We start from the raw sequence: 20768 nt of genomic DNA on the forward strand, positions 1-20768 counted from the left end.
TTTTTCTGTTTTGCAAATAGGGTTATCATTACCATCTTTCTAAATTCCATATATATGTGTTAGTATGCTGTAATGTTCGTTATCTTTCTGGCTTACTTCACTCTGTATAATGGGCTCCAGTTTCATCCATCTCATTAGAACTGATTCAAATGAATTCTTTTTAATGGCTGAGTAATATTCCATGGTGTATATGTACCACAGCTTCCTTATCCATTCGTCTGCTGATGGGCATCTAGGTTGCTTCCATGTCCTGGCTATTGTAAACAGTGCTGCGATGAACACTGGGGTGCATGTGTCTCTTTCAGATCTGGTTTCCTCGGTGTGTATGCCCAGAAGTGGGATTGCTGGGTCATATGGCAGTTCTATTTCCAGTTTTTTAAGAAATCTCCACACTGTTCTCCATAGTGGCTGTACTAGTTTGCATTCCCACCGACAGTGTAAGAGGGTTCCCTTTTCTCCACACCCTCTCCAGCATTTATTGCTTGTAGACTTTTGGATAGCAGCCATCCTGACTGGCGTGTAATGGTACCTCATTGAGGTTTTGATTTGCATTTCTCTGATGATGAGTGCTGTTGAGCATCTTTTCATGTGTTTGTTAGCCATCTGTATGTCTTCTTTGGAGAAATGTCTGTTTAGTTCTTTGGCCCATTTTTTGATTGGGTCATTTATTTTTCTGGAATTGAGCTTCAGGAGTTGCTTGTATATTTTTGAGATTAATCCTTTGTCTGTTGCTTCATTTGCTATTATTTTCTCCCAATCTGAGGGCTGTCTTTTCACCTTGCTTATAGTTTCCTTTGTTGTGCAAAAGCTTTTACGTTTCATTAGGTCCCATTTGTTTATTTTTGCTTTTATTTCCAGTATTCTGGGAGGTGGGTCATAGAGGATCCTGCTGTGATTTATGTCGGAGAGAGTTTTGCCTATGTTCTCCTCTAGGAGTTTTATAGTTTCTGGTCTTACATTCAGATCTTTAATCCATTTTAAGTTTATTTTTGTGTATGGTGTTAGAAAGTGTTCTAGTTTCATTCTTTTACAAGTGGTTGACCAGTTTTCCCAGCACCACTTGTTAAAGAGGTTGTCCTTTTTTCCATTGTATATCCTTGCCACCTTTGTCGAAGATAAGGTGTCCATAGGTTCGTGGATTTATCTCTGGGCTTTCTATTCTGCTCCATTGATCTGTATTTCTGTCTTTGTGCCAGTACCATACTGTCTTGATGACTGTAGTTTTGTAGTAGAGTCTGAAGTCAGGCATGTTGATTCCTCCAGTTCCATTCTTCTTTCTCAAGATTACTTTGGCTATTCGAAGTTTTTTGTATTTCCATACAAATTGTGAAATTATTTGTTCTAGTTCTGTGAAAAATACCATTGGTAGCTTAATAGGTGTTGCATTGAATCTATAGATTGCTTTGGGTAGTATAGCCATTTTGACAATATTGATTCTTCCAATCCATGAACACGGTATGTTTCTCCATCTGTTTGTGTCCTCTTTGATTTCTTTCATCAGTGTTTTATAGTTTTCTATGTATAGGTCTTTTGTTTCTTTAGGTAGATATACTCCTAAGTATTTTATTCTTTTTGTTGCAATGGTGAATGGTATTGTTTCCTTAATTTCTCTTTCTGTTTTCTCATTGGTAGTGTATAGGAATGCAAGGGATTTCTGTGTGTTAATTTTATATCCTGCAACTTCACTATATTTGTTGATTAGCTCTAGTAATTTTCTGGTAGAGTCTTTAGGGTTTTCTATGTAGAGGATCATGTCATCTGCAAACAGCGAGAGTTTCACTTCTTCTTTTCCTATCTGGATTCCTTTTACTTCTTTTTCTGCTCTGATTGCTGTGGCCAAAACTTCCAAAACTATGTTGAATAGTAGTGGTGAGAGTGGGCACCCTTGTCTTGTTCCTGATTTTAGGGGAAATGCTTTCAATTTTTCACCATTGAGGGTAATGCTTGCTGTGGGTTGTCATATATAGCTTTTATTATGTTGAGGTATGTTCCTTCTATTCCTGCTTTCTGGAGGGTTTTAACCATAAATGGGTGTTGAATTTTGTCAAAAACACCATGTTCTTGATGGTAAAGATGCCTAGTCTCTCCAAACGTATCTATAGATTCAATGCAGTTATACACATGACAAATGTGGCACTAGAAATTGGTAGGAAAGGGGAGGAAAATGTCATGGTGCTACAGCTCTCTACAGTGGGAGAGGGATGAAATCAGATCCCTACTTGACTTAATTCAAAATTTTGGATAGGACAGATGAAGTTTAAAACTTTCATGAGGAAATATAGGAAAGTATCTGTGTAACCTTAGAGCTGGAATAAGTTTCTTAATCAAGAAAACAAAAAGCAAGAGCACAAGGGAGAAATGAATGCATTCAACTTCAGTAAAGTTAATAACTACAGTTAGGCAAAAGATTACCATGAAGAAAATGGGAAAATAAGCCCTCAATTGGGAGAAGGTATAGATAGAACATAGAACTGACGAGAAATCAGTAATTCAAATCTGTAAAAATGTGGCAATGCACTTCATAGAATAGAAAGATTGAAAAAAAAAAAAAAGAAGAAAGATTGAATAAACATGCTGTTCCTTATTCCAGATAAGCACAGCTAAGGACTCTACACATTCTATACAAAACTGAGAAAGGCAGAAAGGAGGCAGGCTGTCTAGAGACCTCAGGACCCGAGGAATGACAATGGTGAAATTTCTAGGGTTTTCTTTTAGCCTCATATATGCTCATGTAACTGTCATCTCAAAAACACCAAAAAGTATTAAAAAAAAAATCACAAAAGGCTGTTCCCTCTATTCAAAGGACCAGGAACAGGGCAGTCTGGCAAGACAGAAAACTGCAGCTAAACACCACAGAAAAAAGACTGTTTCCTCTCCCACCAGCAAAGTTCCAGTGGGAAGCTTCAGCTTCAACCCTGGCCGCAAATGGTAGCTGCCGCAACCATTCTCTGCTGCCTGTGTCAGAGAAGCCTGGTGGGGAGCTAGGGCTTTGGTCCTCACTGGGTGGTAACGAGGCCCCCAGCAGTGTCCATGGAGATGATGTGAGGAGCCTGAGCTGTTACGTCCAGAACAATAATCAGGTACTCCCCCGCTGAAGGCCTGGTGTAAAGTCCAGACTTCCATCGCTATTTATCAGTAACCTCCCTCACCCCTATATCCCTTCTCCTTTGATGTGTCAGTGAAGAACACATGAGAAACACTAAATAGGCACCCATACCCCTATCATCCAGGGAGGTATTAGCAGTGCCCAGTGGGAGCATCAACTTCCACACCACTGACCAGTGAGGAGGAAGTTCTCTCACCAGGACAGCAAGGGATGCAGCGCAAGAAACTTAAGACTTCAACCTCTACTTCATAGGAGGTAAGAAATAATAAATGTAAGAGCAGAAATCAATTGAAAAACTGAAAGTCAATTCAACAAAAAGTTTGTGATTTGAAAAGGTCAAATAAAATTAACAAACCTCCAGCAAGACTGACAAAGACAAAGGAGAAGACACAACTTACCAAACAAAAAGAATAAAAATGGGGATATCACTACAGACTACAAGACAGCAAAAGGATGACAGGAAGTACTAAGAACAGTACTCACACAAAATGACAATACAAGTGAAATGGACCAATTCCTCGAAAGGCACAAACCACTATAAAATAATTTGAACAGCCATTTAATTATATGGAAATCAGCTCTAAACAAAATTAAATACTAACAAACATGCATAGTCCTAGTATGCTGAAAACTACAAAGTTTAGAAATCAAAAAAGATCTAAATATATGGAAAGACAATGTTCATGGATAGAGATAATCAATGTAGGAAAAAGTAATGTGATCTACCAGTTTAACAGAATTCCTAATACAATCCTAACAACATTTCCTTTTGCAGATAGAGACAAGATTGTTTTAATATTTATATTAAAAGGCAAATGCTCTATAATAGCTGAATGGATAATGGAAAGAAGAATAATAAAGAATTACTATCCAATTTCAAGACTTACATAGCAAGAGTAATTAGGAATGTCCATTATTGACCATAGGATAGACACACAGATAAACGAAAAAACATAGAGACTTGAAATAGACCTATACAAGTAGGGTCAATTGATTTTTGACAGAGGTGTAAAAGCATCTTTATGCCGATTAACTACAAAATGTTGATAAGAGATACTGTTCGTGGACTGAAAGATTGTTGTTGTTGTTCAGTTGCTCAGTCATGTCTGACTCTTTGCGACCCATGGACACCAGGCCTCCCTGTCCTCCACCAACTCCTGGAGCTTGCTCAAACTCATGTCCATTGATTTGGTGATGCCATCCAACCATCTCATCCTCTCTTATCCCCTTCTCTTCCTGCCTTCAATCTTCCCCAGCATCAGGGTCTTTTCTAAGGAGTCAGCTTTTCACATCACGTGGTCAAAGTACTGGAGTTTCAGCATCAGTCCTTCCAATGAATATTCAGGACTGATCTCCTTTAGGATGGACTGGCTGGATGTCCTTGCAGTCCAAGGGACTCTCAGAGTCTTCTCCAATACCACAGTTCAGAAGCATCAATCCTTTGGCACTCAGCTTTCTTTATAGTCCAAATCTCACATCCATACATGACTACTGGAAAAACCATAGCTTTGACTAGATGCACCTTTGTTGGCAAGGTAATGTCTCTGATTTTTAATAAGCTGTCTAAGTTTGTCATAAAGTTTCTTCCAAGGAGCAAGAATCTTTTAATTTCATGGCTACAGTCACCATCTGCAGTGATTTTGGAACCCAAAAGAATAAAATCTGTCAGACTTAATTTTCTTGGATTGAAAGGTGCATCACAGTAAAGATGTCAATTCTCACCACACTGGTCTGTTGGGCTAGGTCTATTCCTATCAAAATCGTAGCAAGATCTTTTTGTAGATATACATAAGATTATTCCAAGATTTATGTGGAAAAGAACTAGAATAGCTAAAACAATTCTGGGAAAAGAAAAATACAGTGAAAAGAATCACTATCCAGTTTTAAGACTTACATGCAATAATTTAGACAGGATGGTATTGGCAGGATACATGCATAGATGAATGGAATAGAATACAGCAACAAGAAATACACCCACACAAGTAAGTGCAACTCATTGTGACAAAAGTGTGAGAACAATTCAGTGGAAAAAGGAAAGACTTTTCAACAAATGGCTGAAACAAATGGGTACTCATAGGAAAAACTGGACTTCAACTTAACCTTCACTTTTTATATAAAAACTAACTCAAGGTGGATCAGTTTTAAATATAAAACACAAAACTAAAATCTTTGGAAGAAAACAAGAGAAATCTTAAGAACATAGGACTTGTTGAAGGTCTTAAGATTTATCAAAAACCCAATCCATAAAAGAAAAATATGGATGAATTTGATTTCATCAAAATTTAAGACTTTTGTTCTGCAAAAGACCTATAAAGAAGATGAAAAAACAAGCTACACACTGGGAGAAAATATCTGCAAACCACCGATCTGACAAAGGATTCACATCTACCATGTATAAAGAACTCTCAAAACAAAAACAAATCACCCTATTAGAAAATGGACAAAATACATAGAGGATATGCAATACCAATAAGGATATGCACATGGCAAATATGCACATGACAAAATGTTCCACATCACTAGCCATCAGGTAATAAACACAAATTAAGATCATGATGGGTTATCAGCACAGAGCTATTAAAAAATGTGGAGATATTAGATCTCTTACACATTCCCACTGAGAGTGTGAAATAACAGAGCCATTCTGGAAAACAGTCTGGCAGTTTCTTAAAAAAACACTAAATGTAACATTTATCATATGCATTAGCAATCTCACTCCTGAGCAGAAATAAATTTAGGTTCACACAAAAATCTGAACTGCTACTGCTGCTATTTAGTCACTAAGTTGTGTCCGACTCTTTTTTGACCCCACGGACTTCACAAATCTTAATTAAGTGTTATTCATACGAGCCCAAAACTTGAAAGGACCCAAATCTCCTTTAATAAGCTAATGGTTAAATAAACTGTGGTACATCCATACCATGGGATAACAGTTGCAATCAAAGGGAACTAATTATTGATAGAGCAAACTGGATGGATCCTAAAGGCAGTAGTGTGAGTTTTTTAAAGAGTCAGTTTCGAAAGGTCTTATGAATGATCTTACATAACATTCCCAAAATGACAAGAATACAGAGATGCAAATGCCCATCAGCAGGTAAATGGATAACCAGGTTATAACATATCCTTATGTTAAAATACGACTCCACAATGACAGGAAACGTCTACTGATAAATGCAACAACATGGGTGAACATCAGAAAATGGCTATGCCAAGTAAAAGAAACCAGATACAAAAGAACACACTCACTGTATGACTGCATTACATGAAAACTTAGAAACTCTTAACAAGAGAAGGCATATCAGTGATTGCCAGGGTTTGGGTAGGGGAATTCACTGTGAAAGGGAACAAAAGAATGTTTTGAAGTGATGTAGATATTCTGTGTATTGGTGTATTGATTGTGGCACTGACACCAGACTGTATACAATTATCAGAACTCATTGAGCTGGACACTTAAAATCATGGAATTTTATTTTGCATATGACTTATAATTCAATTAAGTGAGACAAATGAAAAAAATATATTATTAATCATAGGAGCAAATGTTCAATATACTTCAGTTTGCCTTTTACAATAAAAAGTCCCTATCATAAAAAAAAAAAAAAAAAATACAGAGATGCAAAACAGATTAGTGCTTTGCCTGAAATTAGGGACAATGTGGCCTGGGGGAAGAGGGTATGTTTGACTATAAAGAGGTAACAAGAGGGAGAGCTTTGGTGATGGGATTGTTCGGAACTGTTCTGCATCTTGACTGTGAGGTTATATGAACATACACATGTGATTACTTTGTAATCATTACTTTGCCAACAAAGGTCCATCTAGTCAAGGCTATGGTTTTTCCAGTAATCATGTATGGATGTGTGAGTTGGACTGTAAAGAAGGCTGAGCGCCAAAGAACTGATGCTTTTGAACTATGGTGTTGGAGAAGACTCTTGAGAGTCCTTTGAACAGCAAAGAGATCCAACCAGTCCATCCTAAAGGAAAGCAGTCCTGACTATTCATTGGAAGGACTGATGCTGAAACTGAAACTCCAATACTTTGGCCACCTGATGCAAAAAGCTGACTCATTTGAAGAGACCCTGATTCTTGGAAAGACTGAGGGCAGGAGGAGAAGGGGACGACAGAGGATGAGTTGATTGGATGGCATCACCAACTCGATGGACATGAGTTTGATTAACCTCTGGGAGTTGGTGATGGACAGGCAGGTCTGGCGTGCTGCAGTCCACGGGGTCACAGAGAGTCAAACACGACTGAGTGACTGAACTGAATTGAACACATGTAATAAAGTTGCATTAGAACTATACTCATTATTGTAACAATGTTCATTTCCTGGATTGATATTGCACTGTAGTTATATAAGAAGTAATCACTGGGGGAAAAACTGGGTGCAAAGGACCTCTCTCTAACTTCCCATCAATATATTATTTCAAAACAAAAAGTAGAAAAAAAACAAAACAAAACAACTAAGCTTTATTTAGTGCTCTTCTTGTATGTAGTATTTTATCCTCATACAGAGGAGGAATGAAGACAGAGACTCAGATTAAGCTGACCTAGGTCACACAGTAGTGGGGTTGTGATTTGAACCCATGGCCAAGTGACCACAGAATGCAGGCTGTGTACTGCCACACTTTACAAAAATGTCATAGAAAGCTATGGGGTCACAGATTGCATCACTGTGACAGATAGGATATTAGTCCATGAATTAAGAACCCCATTTATGTATGGTGGTGAATTTAACCTAAGTGAATTTAAAACCAAGTAAACGCTACCTCAACAATACTTTGTTACCCATAAAAAGTTAGCAGGTAAACATAATTTCTATTCAAGTCTGAGCACACTTAAAGTTCCTCTATACAGACACAGATGTAGAGAATGAACTTGTGGACATACATGGTGGAGGAAGAAGAGGGTGGGACGAATTGAGAGATTAACACTGACATATACACACTAACATGTAAAACAGAGAGTCAGTGGGGAGCTGCCGTATAACACAGGGAGCTCAGCTTGGTGCTCTGTGATGACCTAGAGGGGTGGGGTGAGAGAGAGGCTCGAGGAGGAGGGGATATTTGTATACTAACAGCTGATTCAAGTTGTTGTACACCAGAAACTAACAACACTGTAAAGCAATTATCCTCCAATTAAAAATAAAATAAAGTTCCTTTATACAGACTGATAGAGATCAGGATCTGGAATATATCCTTCCATAAGTTAGAGTGATTAAAATCTGATTAACTAAAGAAAAATAATTCTGTGAGAAGTGTGAAGATACTTTCTTTAATCATTCATCACTGTGTGCTTAATGGCCATAGTTGTTTCTTTCTGGTATTTATAAGGTTGAAAAAGTTCTAAATGGTGCATAGATTCCTGTAAGTCTGTTTTCAAATATTACCTTTGATGATGCCTGCACCACCACCCCCACACCACCGCTCCATGCACCTTCCTGCACAAGAAATTCCCCTAATCCTGCTGATTCTTCTCTCTTGGGCAGCTATCCTTCTATTTCATTTATATTTATTATTTATCATCTGGCTATCATAAGTAAAATGTAAACCATCTGCTCAGTTCACTGATATTCCAAGCACCTAAACATGTACTTGACACATAGCAGTACTCGATGATAATTACTGGATGAGTGAATGAACTCCTTTAGTGATGCACACGCCTTGTGATTCACACTTTCACCATGAAGAAACTCTTCAGCACTGGGAAACATGCTCAAAAATGTTCACAGCACTATTTCTCATAAAAGTCCACAAATGAGAAACAATCTAAATGTCCATCAACAGTAGAACAAAAATACTATAGTATATACAAATATTATAACACTATACAAGTTGGAACCAAGATTGCTGGGAAAAATATCAGCAACTCAGATAAGCAGATGACACCACCCTTATGGAACACAGCAAAGAAGAACTAAAGAGCTTCTTGATGAAAGTGAAAAAGGAGAGTGAAAAAGTTGGCTTAAAGCTCAACATTCAGAAAACTAACATCATGGCATTTGGTCCCATCACTTCATGGCAAATAGATGGGGAAACAATAGAAACAGTGACAGACTTTATTTTCTTGGACTCCAAAATCATTGCAGATGGTGACTGTAGCCATGAAATTAAAAAATGCTTGCTCCTTGGAAGAAAAGCTATGACCAACCTAGACAGCATATTGAAAAGCAGAGACACTACTTTGCCAACAAAGGTCCGTCTAGTCAAGGTTATGGTTTATCCAGTAGTCATGCATGGATGTGAGAGTTGGACTATAAGGCAAGCTGAGCACCGAAGAATTGATGCTTTTGAACTGTGGTGTTGGAGAAGACTCTTGAGAGTCCCTTGGACTGCAAGGAGATTCAACCAGTCCATCCTAAAGGAAAGCAGTCCTGAATATTCATTGGAAGGACTGATGCTGAAGCTGAAACTCCAATACTTTGGCTGCTTGATGTGAAGAATTGACTCATTGGAAAATACCTTGATGCTGGGAAGACTGAAGGCAGGAGGAGAAGGGGATGAGGTGAGACAGAGGATGAGATGGCTGGATGGCATCACTGACTCAATGGACATGAGTTTGATTAACCTCTGGGAGTTGGTGATGGACAGGGAAGCCTGGAGTGCTGCAGTCTATGAGGTCACAGAGAGTCAGACATGACTGAGTGAAATGAACTGAACTGATATGACAATGAAGTCAATGTATGTAAACTACAGATGGCTAAATTTTCAAAAGTATGTTGAGTGAAGAAAAGTCCCAGAAGAATATATATTATACTCTAGCTGCTGCTAAGTCACTTCAGTCATGTCTGACTCTGTGAGACCTCATAGAAGGCAGCCAACCAGGCTCCTCCATCCCCGGGATTCTCCAGGCAAGAATACTGGAGTGGGTTGCCATTTCCTTCTCTAATGCATGCATGCATGCATGCTAAGTTGCTTCAGTCGTGTCCAATTCTCTGTGACCCTATGGACAACAGCCCACCAGGCTCCTCTGTCCAAGGGATTCTCTAGACAAGAATACTGGAGTGGGTTGCCATTTCCTTCTCCAATTATACTCTATATCAAAGTTCAAAAATACTATTTAGGAAAGCATGTATAGCAGATAAACTATAAAGAAAAACAAGAGAATGATTAACACAAAATTCTGGATAATGGCTATGACAAGGAAGGAGGAAAGCATAAGCAGCTCCCCTGCAATACTAATTTTATCCCATCTATCTTTCATGAACCAAACCACTTTGAAGGCCTAAGAGCACATGGAAATAAATGAGTGCAAGCCAATGAAGCTTCATGCCTAGTCTAGGGATAAGAGAGCCTGAGGACTAGTAACCCTCACAGCTACCCAGCTCTAGTGTATTAAGTATCATCCCCACTGTACAGATCAGGAAACTGAGCCTCATGACTTGCCTGTGGTCATTCGACTACTAAGTGCCAACTGCGGAATTTGAAGTCTGCCTAAGGATACATCTTGCGTACATTCTACATGGAAAATATTTAAATGAAAAGGATATGCATGCATGCTAAGTCACTTCAGTCGTGTATGACTCTTTGCAACTCACTGGCCTGCAGCCCACCATGCACCTTTGTCCGTGGGATTTTCTAGGCTTCAGATAAGAATATTGGAGTGGGTTGCCATGTCCTCCTCCAAGGGATCTTCCCAATCCAGGGATCAAACCTGTATCTCTTATGTCTCCTGCATAGGCAGGCAGGTTCTTTACATTAGCACCGCCAGGGAAGCCCATGGGATATAGCACAGACTATAAAGCTATATGCCCTATATATTATTCCTCTTTATTGACTGTTTTATATCCCTGAAGCAATCTTTATGAGCCTCTATTTCCTCTTCTGTAAAGTAACAGCAGCATGATAATCATGACAATGGTTACCATATTGACAATTTGTGCTTGTTATTGTGCTAAATATTCCATGCTCAATAGAACAAAATCTGAGGCAGAATTGTTATGAACATTTCATTAATAAACGTATAAAAGGGCCTAATGATGTTGGGCTAGTACCTGGTAAACCTGTGCATCACACTCTGTGCTCCCAATTAAAATCAGATTAACAGTTGAGTCCTGAAAGGCCCAGTACAACATCACCTGCCTCATTCCCTCAGTCACAGAGGTACCTCAACCTAAAACAAGAAACAATGAGGTCAAATGCTGGTGAATCTCGTTGTAAAGATGTAAAGCATCTTTACCCATACTTCATTCCCAAGCTCAAGATGTACCTTGTCAGTGTAAGGAAAAAACAAAACAGGCATTGTGTATTATACAGTAAACACCTGAACACTTATATGAAGAAAGGTTATGACGCACTATTCTGGAAAGGGTGGGAATACTACAGAAACATAATACAACTCCCAGTTTTGAAAAGGGAAAATTTGAAATCTGAAAGGCAAGCAGAGAGCCAACTTTAATTCAAGAGAAATAGAAAGCAAACATACCAGTACAAATTGCTTCTCTTTGCTGATACCAGAATATGTGCTAGGTACAAGCTAAATAAGGAAATCACCTATTTAATAACCAAGTTGAAACAACTAACATTTCTGTATTTATCTGTTTTAAAGGAAAAGGACTGTTGAAGTTATTACATAAATTTTTGTGTTTGCTAAAAAAAAATCATGAAAAAAATCATGAAAGACTGCAAGGAGATCAAACCAGTCAATCCTAAAGGAAATCAATCCTAAATATTCATTGGAAGGACTGATGCTGAAGCTCCAATACTTCGGCCACCTGATGTGAAGAGCCAACTCATTAGAACAGACCCTGATGCTGGGAAAGATTGAAGGCAGGATGAGAAGGGGACAAGAGAGGATGAGATGGTTGGATGGCATCACCAACTCAACAGACATGAGTTTCAGCAAGCTCCAGGAGATGGTGAAGGACAGGGAAGCCTGGTGCTCTGTCCATGGTCCTGTCAATACTATTGATGGCTTGCTACTTAAGTGTATGAATGTATATATAACAAAAGATCCAATTAAAATGTTACCTACAAGAAACCCAATCTAAATATACATACAGGTTTAAAAAGATCCAAGTATGGAAATATAAACATATTCAAATAAAAAGCACATGAAACCTGGAGGACTGTATAATTTTATAAGACAGTAGACTACAAAACTACAACTATTATCAGATATAAATTTAGGACAGTGTAGAATGATAAAGAGTTTGGTTCCTTATGAAGACACACAATCCTGAATGCTTAAGTACCTAATTAACAGTGTCAGAACACATAATGTAAAAACTGATACTTAAAGTGAAAGAAAACAAGTCCACACGATGTTGGAGATTTCAACTCTCCTCTCAGAAATCAACAGAGCAGTAGACAGAAAATCAGTAAAGACAGATTTGAACAAAACAATCAAATAACTTGATCCAATTGATGTTTAAAGAATACACAGTGGTAGTAGAATACGTATTCTTAAAGTGTGAATGGAATATTCACCAAGATATAATATATGCTGGACAATAAAACAAGTATAAAAAATAAACACACACAAAATATGTTCCATGTGAGAGAGCTAATTCTTAGGTAGGTTGATAAGCAGTCTGGGGTCCCCAAGGAGGAGAAAGTTGTCTGGGACTCTCTAGGAGGAGAAAAGGACAAACATTTTTTTTTCCTACATTCCTGTATCTTAGTCACATAAGACTCCGTTTAAGACCAGAGCTATTGATTGCACAACAAAACAGCTCATCAAGCTCAAGGGTATGTTTTTCCTTAAACTCTGTACCAATGATTATATGACAACAATGTATCCTTCTTAAGAACCTTAACTAATTAATTCTGTCATCTTAAAAAATATATATATGTGTGTGTGTGCATATATGTATACACACACATTTTTTTTCGTGGGGGTGGGGGTGGGGCAGGTGGAAACTGCTATGGGTCTTAGTTGTGGCATGTGGGATCTAGTTCCCCGACCAGGGAATGAACCTGGGCCCCCTGCATTGGGATTGTGGAGTTTTAGCCACTGGACCACCATCATCTTAAAGTGTATGTTATGAGAGTGGGTCTGGTAAGATCTTTCTATTGTTAGTTCTAATCCAGTTATCTTAAAATGTAAAGTGGGAGTGGGTCTGGTAAGACCTTTACAACCTTGAGACAGTCTTTTGATTTATTGTTAATAACCAATTAAAAAAGTATATAGCTCCCCTGCTAAGATAAGTGACAGGGCACTCTCCCTCCCCCTTCTGATGTCTATGTCAGACGCTTTCTCTGGACTTTTTCACTGTAATAAAACTTCTGCTACATAAAAGCTCTGAGTGATCAAGCCTGGTCCCTGATCCTGAAGCTAAACCTTCTTCAGAGATCATGAATCCAACATCATTCACTGTAAGCTATCACATGAATACAATGAAATAAACTTAGAAATCACTAACAGTCAAACTCCCAAATAATTGTAAACTGAACAACTTACTTCCCACCAACCCACGTGTTAATGAAAAAAGGTCTAAAAACCAATGATCTAAGAATTCTCTTCCAGAAGCTAGAAAAAGAAGAGCAAATTAATCCCCCAAAAAAGTAGAAGGAAGGAAATAATAAGGAGCAGAATACAATGAACAGGAAAATGGGAATAAAGAGGGGAAAAAAAATCAATGAAACCAAAGACAGATTTGGGGGTGGGATAAAATTAATAACTAACCAAGAAAAATGACCAAAATGCAAAGTAAAACAGGCCATTTCTACAGAGTCCATGGAGCTTTAAAAAGTATGGGAATATTATCTGTGGTGACCCAAGGATGAAAGAGCAGATAAGGAGGGTCTTGGAAAGCAGGAAGGAAGAAGCAGGCCCTTATTGTCCTTCCCTCCATGTTGTAACTATTAAATGGATTTCAGGTCCTCCTGAGCAGTGTAACCTGTCTCCCCTCCTGCCTCACAGGGAGAAGGTAATTGCCCTACTCCTCACCCTGCCCAGTATCCAATCAGCAAATGACCTACAAGACCCCATCCCACTCCTTGTACGCTGGGTATAAAAGTGGACTACGGAGCCTGGTTCTCTCTTGAGCTAGTCTGTTGTTCTAACAGCATCTCCCACTCTAATAAACTTTATTTCCCTCTCATTCTGTCTCATATCTGGAAGTTCTTTTCCAACCCACACCCAGACCATGACATTATCAACCCGATTAAATAGGTTGATTCTTTAAAAAACATAATTATCAGAATCTTCTCAAGAAGAATCAGAAAACCTGAATAGCTCTACATCAATTTAAAAAATTGAATTCATAATTTAAATTTTTCCCATAAACAAAGTTTAGACCTAGAAGAGACCACTGGATTCTAAACATTTAAACATAATTCTAACTCTAAACAATTCTTTTAAAAAATAGAGGAGGGGCACTGCCCATCTCATCTTATAAGCCCAATATTACCTTGATACTAAAATCAAGGAAAGAAAAGTACAGACCAAAATCTCATTAATGAAATATCAGAAAATCAAATGCAGAAATACATAAAAACAATAATACATCATTTAAGTAGGGTTTATTACAGAAATGAAAATTAGAAATGAAAATGGAGGGATCACAGCAGACAACACTGAAATACAAAGGATCATAAGAGACTACTACCAGCAGCTCTATGCCAATAAAATGGACAACTTGGAAGAAATGGACAAATTGTTAGAAAAGTATAACTTTCCAAAACTGAACCAGGAAGAAACAGAAGATCTTAACAGAGCCATCACAAGCAAGGAAATCGAAACTGTAATCAGAAATCTTCCAGCAAACAAAAGCCCAGGACCAGATGGCTTCACAGCTGAATTCTACCAAAAATTTAGAGAAGAGCTAACACCTATCTTACTCAAATTCTTCCAGAAAATTGCAGAAGGTAAACTTCCAAACTCATTCTATGAGGCTACCATCATCCTAATGCCAAAACCAGACAAAGATGCCACAAAAAAAGAAAACTACAGGCCAATATCACTGATGAACATAGATGTAAAAATCCTTAACAAAATTTTAGCAAACAGAATCCAACAACATATTAAACAAATCATACACCTTGACCAAGTGGGCTTTATCCCAGAAATGCAAGGATTCTTTAATATCTGCAAATTAATCAATGTAATACACCACATTAACAAATTGAAAGATAAAAACCATATGATTATCTCAATAGATGCAGAGAAAGACTTTGACAAAATTCAACACCCATTTATGATTAAAACCCTCCAGAAAGCAGGAATAGAAGGAACATACCTCAACATAATAAAAGCTATATATGACAAACCCACAGCAAGCATTACCCTCAATGGTGAAAAATTGAAAGCATTTCCCCTAAAATCAGAAACAAGACAAGGGTGCCCACTCTCACCACTACTATTCAACATAGTTTTGGAAGTTTTGGCCACAGCAATCAGAGCAGAAAAAGAAGTAAAAGGAATCCAGATAGGAAAAGAAGAAGTGAAACTCTCACTGTTTGCAGATGACATGATCCTCTACATAGAAAACCCTAAAGACTCTACCAGAAAATTACTAGAGCTAATCAACAAATATAGTGAAGTTGCAGGATATAAAATTAACACACAGAAATCCCTTGCATTCCTATACACTACCAATGAGAAAACAGAGAAATTAAGGAAACAATACCATTCACCATTGCAACAAAAAGAATAAAATACTTAGGAGTATATCTACCTAAAGAAACAAAAGACCTATACATAGAAAACTATAAAACACTGATGAAAGAAATCAAAGAGGACACAAACAGATGGAGAAACATACCGTGTTCATGGATTGGAAGAATCAATATTGTCAAAATGGCTATACTACCCAAAGCAATCTATAGATTCAATGCAACCCCTATTAAGCTACCAATGGTATTTTTCACAGAACTAGAACAAATAATTTCACAATTTGTATGGAAATACAAAAAACCTCGAATAGCCAAAGTAATCTTGAGAAAGAAGAATGGAACTGGAGGAATCAACATGCCTGACTTCAGACTCTACTACAAAGCTACAGTCATCAAGACAGTATGGTACTGGCACAAAGACAGAAATACAGATCAATGGAGCAGAATAGAAAGCCCAGAGATAAATCCACGAACCTATGGACACCTTATCTTCGACAAAGGTGGCAAGGATATACAATGGAAAAAAGACAACCTCTTTAACAAGTGGTGCTGGGAAAACTGGTCAACCACTTGTAAAAGAATGAAACTAGAACACTTTCTAACACCATACACAAAAATAAACTTAAAATGGATTAAAGATCTGAATGTAAGACCAGAAACTATAAAACTCCTAGAGGAGAACATAGGCAAAACTCTCTCCGACATAAATCACAGCAGGATCCTCTATGACCCACCTCCCAGAATACTGGAAATAAAAGCAAAAATAAACAAATGGGACCTAATGAAACGTAAAAGCTTTTGCACAACAAAGGAAACTATAAGCAAGGTGAAAAGACAGCCCTCAGATTGGGAGAAAATAATAGCAAATGAAGCAACAGACAAAGGATTAATCTCAAAAATATACAAGCAACTCCTGAAGCTCAATTCCAGAAAAATAAATGACCCAATCAAAAAATGGGCCAAAGAACTAAACAGACATTTCTCCAAAGAAGACATACAGATGGCTAACAAACACATGAAAAGATGCTCAACAGCACTCATCATCAGAGAAATGCAAATCAAAACCTCAATGAGGTACCATTACACGCCAGTCAGGATGGCTGCTATCCAAAAGTCTACAAGCAATAAATGCTGGAGAGGGTGTGGAGAAAAGGGAACCCTCTTACACTGTCGGTGGGAATGCAAACTAGTACAGCCACTATGGAGAACAGTGTGGAGATTTCTTAAAAAACTGGAAATAGAACTGCCATATGACCCAGCAATCCCACTTCTGGGCATACACACCGAGGAAACCAGATCTGAAAGAGACACATGCACCCCAGTGTTCATCGCAGCACTGTTTACAATAGCCAGGACATGGAAGCAACCTAGATGCCCATCAGCAGACGAATGGATAAGGAAGCTGTGGTACATATACACCATGGAATATTACTCAGCCATTAAAAAGAATTCATTTGAATCAGTTCTAATGAGATGGATGAAACTGGAGCCTATTATACAGGGTGAAGTAAGCCAGAAAGATAAAGACCAATACAGTATACTAACACGTATATATGGAATTTAGAAAGATGGTAATGATAACCCTATTTGCAAAACAGAAAAAGAGACACAGATGTACAGAACAGACTTTGGGACTCTGTGGGAGAAGGCGAGGGTGGGATGTTTCAAGAGAACAGCATCAAAACATGTATATTATCTATAGTGAAAAAGATCACCAGCCCAGGTTGGATGCATGAGACAAGTGCTCGGGCCTGGTGCACTGGGAAGACTCAGAGGGATCGGATAGAGGGAGGTGGGAGGGGGGATCGGGATGGGGAATACATGTAAATCCATGGCTGATTCATGTCAATGTATGACAAAACCCACTGCAATATTGTAAAGTAATTAGCCTCCAACTAATAAAAATAAATGAAAAAAAAAAAAAAGAACATCGTGTTTTCATTACTTAGGTATTTTTTGTTAATGATTCTAAATAAGCTTAACATTTTTCTACACAGTGGCCTTACACATTTTCAAAACTTTACCCCTAAGTACTTAATATATTTTTGTTATTGTGAAATAGTTTGTTTTTTAATTAATATTTTAAAATTTTAGATTTTAATTCATTCATTTATTGTTTCACAACTCCCACAAAAGGAAAGGGGACACGGGGACGAGCACTGTGAAAGATCTCCCCTCCCCCAAAGGAACACTGTTTGCACTTAAAGGAAGCAAATTTGGTGTTTTCTGAATTCCCATGGATATTTTAAACAAAATAAGTATGTCTGTGTTCCACTTTTAGCAATCCTGATCTTGTAGGTCTAGAGAGAACCAGAAGTTCCTTTAGGAGGGTCCATATGATTCTGCACATCTCTCTCAGAGAAGTTGCTAAACATTAAAAAAGAATAGCCCGAGAGGATATTTATTTGGAAGAGCATCTCATTTAAAGTTATGAGCATTTTTTCATCATTTAATATACTAGTGTGGGACATACACATAAACACACACACTATATGTATACACACACAGTGCACACAAGTATAAAATGCATATATGTACATAAAAGTGAATTGCTTTATGTTAAGTAACAACAGGTATGAATTTGAAGAGAGTGAACCTGTAAAAGAATTCATTCACAGTTTGGATGAGATGTGTTAGATTAGGATGTGTTTGTTTTAAAACTTAGAATGTGAGCTTATGGATATAAATAGGGTTGGTGGTTGCATGAGGTAGGGGGTTGGGGGTGGGCAAAATGGGTGAAAAGGGTCAAAAGTTATAAATTTTCAGTTATAAAATGAGTAGGTCATAGGGATATAATGTACAGTATGGGGACGATAGTTAATAAAACTGTATCACATATATGAAAGGAGCTAGGGGAATGGATCTTAAGTTCTCACCACCAAACAAAAAACAAAACAAACTTGTAATTGTGTACAATGACAGATTTCAATTGAACTTTTTGTTCAATTTTTTTTGTGGTGATCCTTTTGCAATATATACAGACATCAGTTCCTTTCGTTGTGCAGCCTAAACTTACTGTGTTATGTCAATTATGTGTCAATTTTTTTAAAAAGTTAAAAATACAATTTTGTCTTTCCCAGTTGGAGTCATTCGATGTCCTGTTTGCAGCCAAGAGTGTGCAGAGAGACACATCATAGATAACTTTTTTGTGAAGGACACTACTGAGGTTCCCAGCAGTACCGTAGAAAAGTCTAATCAGGTAAGTGTATTAAGTCTTGAGTCTCTTGCTTCCTCTTAATGCGGCAGCCTAGAATACTGGAGAACTTATCATGCATTTGATTGGTTTGTCTCAAGCATATCGTTAATTAATTTCAAATTATCCCTTCTCCCTGCTTGGCTTTCTTCCTCCTCCCTTTTAATGTATTTGCTGGGTAAACTGGGTTGTTAGTCCAGTAAAATTAGCCTTATTCTGAATTTTGTGCACCTCTTAAGTCATTTGACATGCTTCCCTCTCTGCTGTATTTTGTGTAAATTGGTGATAAAAATGTAGAAGCTGGTTTATATTTGAGTCCCACCGGGTGAGAGGATGTAAGAATACTTCCATCCGTATGTCTGTGTGTCTTTCAAGCAGAAAGATTGTGATGCTTGGTTGTCTTTTTTCTGATGTTAACGGCCATCAATGATCACTGCCAGGATTCCATATTTCACTCAGACTTTGAAAAAGGATGACATTTTCATTCTGTCATTCTCCTTTTTTTCTCAACTGGAATAGGAAGAGAAAAGCATTCTTCATTTATTCTTAGGTTTACAGGAAAGATAGATAAATGCTCAATTCTTTCCCTTGAGTTGCTAATTTTTAGAGTAGTGATTTATTTTCTTAGCATTCTTCAGAGGTAACTAACAAGTGGTATGTGTGCTTATTGTTATGAACTAACTCATGGAGTTTTAACATGAAATGTGTCGTAGTTATTCTTTTTGGTGCTCAATTTGTGCCATCTTGGCAGTGAGGATTCCTGAGTCCTTCCGACACAATCCCAGTAGTCATTGCTATCTCTCTTGCTTTCTGTTTTGACAAGATCTTGTTCATTTTCTGTTCTGTACCTTCAACCAGCAGGAGTTGGTTCTTCTGAGAGCCTTGGTTCCTTTTAGTCTGAAATGGTATTTGGAGAACATAATATAGATGCTCTTGAGCACTTTGTTGGCCATTTTTCTATGATTTTCAAGAGAATGATTCAGCAAATGCTTTTTATTTTTAAAAGAGGAAGGAAAAAGGAAATATATATCAGGGATATATTGACAGTTTTAAGTCAAATCTAGAATTGTAGATGAAAAGTTGAGCAAATAGGAAGCCAACTAAGATGATCTTTTCCTCTGGCATTGCAATCTTCCTCCAGTACCACCTATTGCTAGAATCTAATGTGGAACCAGCTCGTTAAGCATAAATGATGCTTGCAGAGTAAGAGTGAAGACAAATAGAGTTAGTTCTGAAAGTAGAAATTATAGAATTGTCTCTGTCAAAACAGAAAACAAAGTAACAATTACTAAATGTATGTACTGGGGATATTCAACCAAATCATCATGTTTTAGGGTTACTTAAAATAAGTAATTCTTCCCTATACGGTTAAGTCACCCACTTCATAGGTAGGTTCATTTGTTTCATTTTGCTTTTGTTTATGGTTTTATTTAGGGCTTTAGTTTTTTGTTTTTTTTTTTAGGGCTATGATCCATGCCATGTAGGGCCACACAAGATGGACAGGTCGTGGTGGAGCGTTCTAACAAAACATGCTCCACTGGAGAAGGGAATGGCAAACCACTTCAGTATTCTTGCCTTGAGAACTTCATGAACAGGATGAAAAGGCAAAAAGATAGGACAGTGAAAGATGAACTCCTCAGGTTGGTAGGTACCCAATATACTGCTAGACAACAGTAGAGAATTAACTCCAGGAAGAATGAAGAGACAGAGCCAAAGCAAAAACAACACCCAGTTGTGGATGTGACTGGTGATAGAAGTAAAGTCCGATGCTGTAAAGAGCAATATTGCATAGGAACCTGGAATGTTAGGTCCATGAAACAAGGTAAATTGGAAGTGGTCAAACAGGAGATAGCAAGAATGAACATCGACATTTTAGGAATCAATGAACTAAAATGGACTGGGGTGGGTAAATTTA

General features: G+C 37.7%; 1 protein-coding gene across 3 annotated transcripts in view; it reads left to right on the forward strand.

Annotated features, from left to right (window-relative positions):
• Positions 1–20768, forward strand: part of TRIM24 (tripartite motif containing 24) — a 118358-nt gene that overhangs the window by 35080 nt on the left and 62510 nt on the right. For all 3 annotated transcript variants that reach the window (XM_065939104.1, XM_065939105.1, XM_065939103.1), the window contains exon 2: positions 18741–18859. In XM_065939104.1, the coding sequence (XP_065795176.1) occupies positions 18741–18859 (119 nt within the window). The remainder of the gene's footprint in view (positions 1–18740; positions 18860–20768) is intronic.

Source organism: Muntiacus reevesi, chromosome 6, assembly GCF_963930625.1.
Source record: "Muntiacus reevesi chromosome 6, mMunRee1.1, whole genome shotgun sequence".
NCBI lineage: Eukaryota > Metazoa > Chordata > Mammalia > Artiodactyla > Cervidae > Muntiacus > Muntiacus reevesi.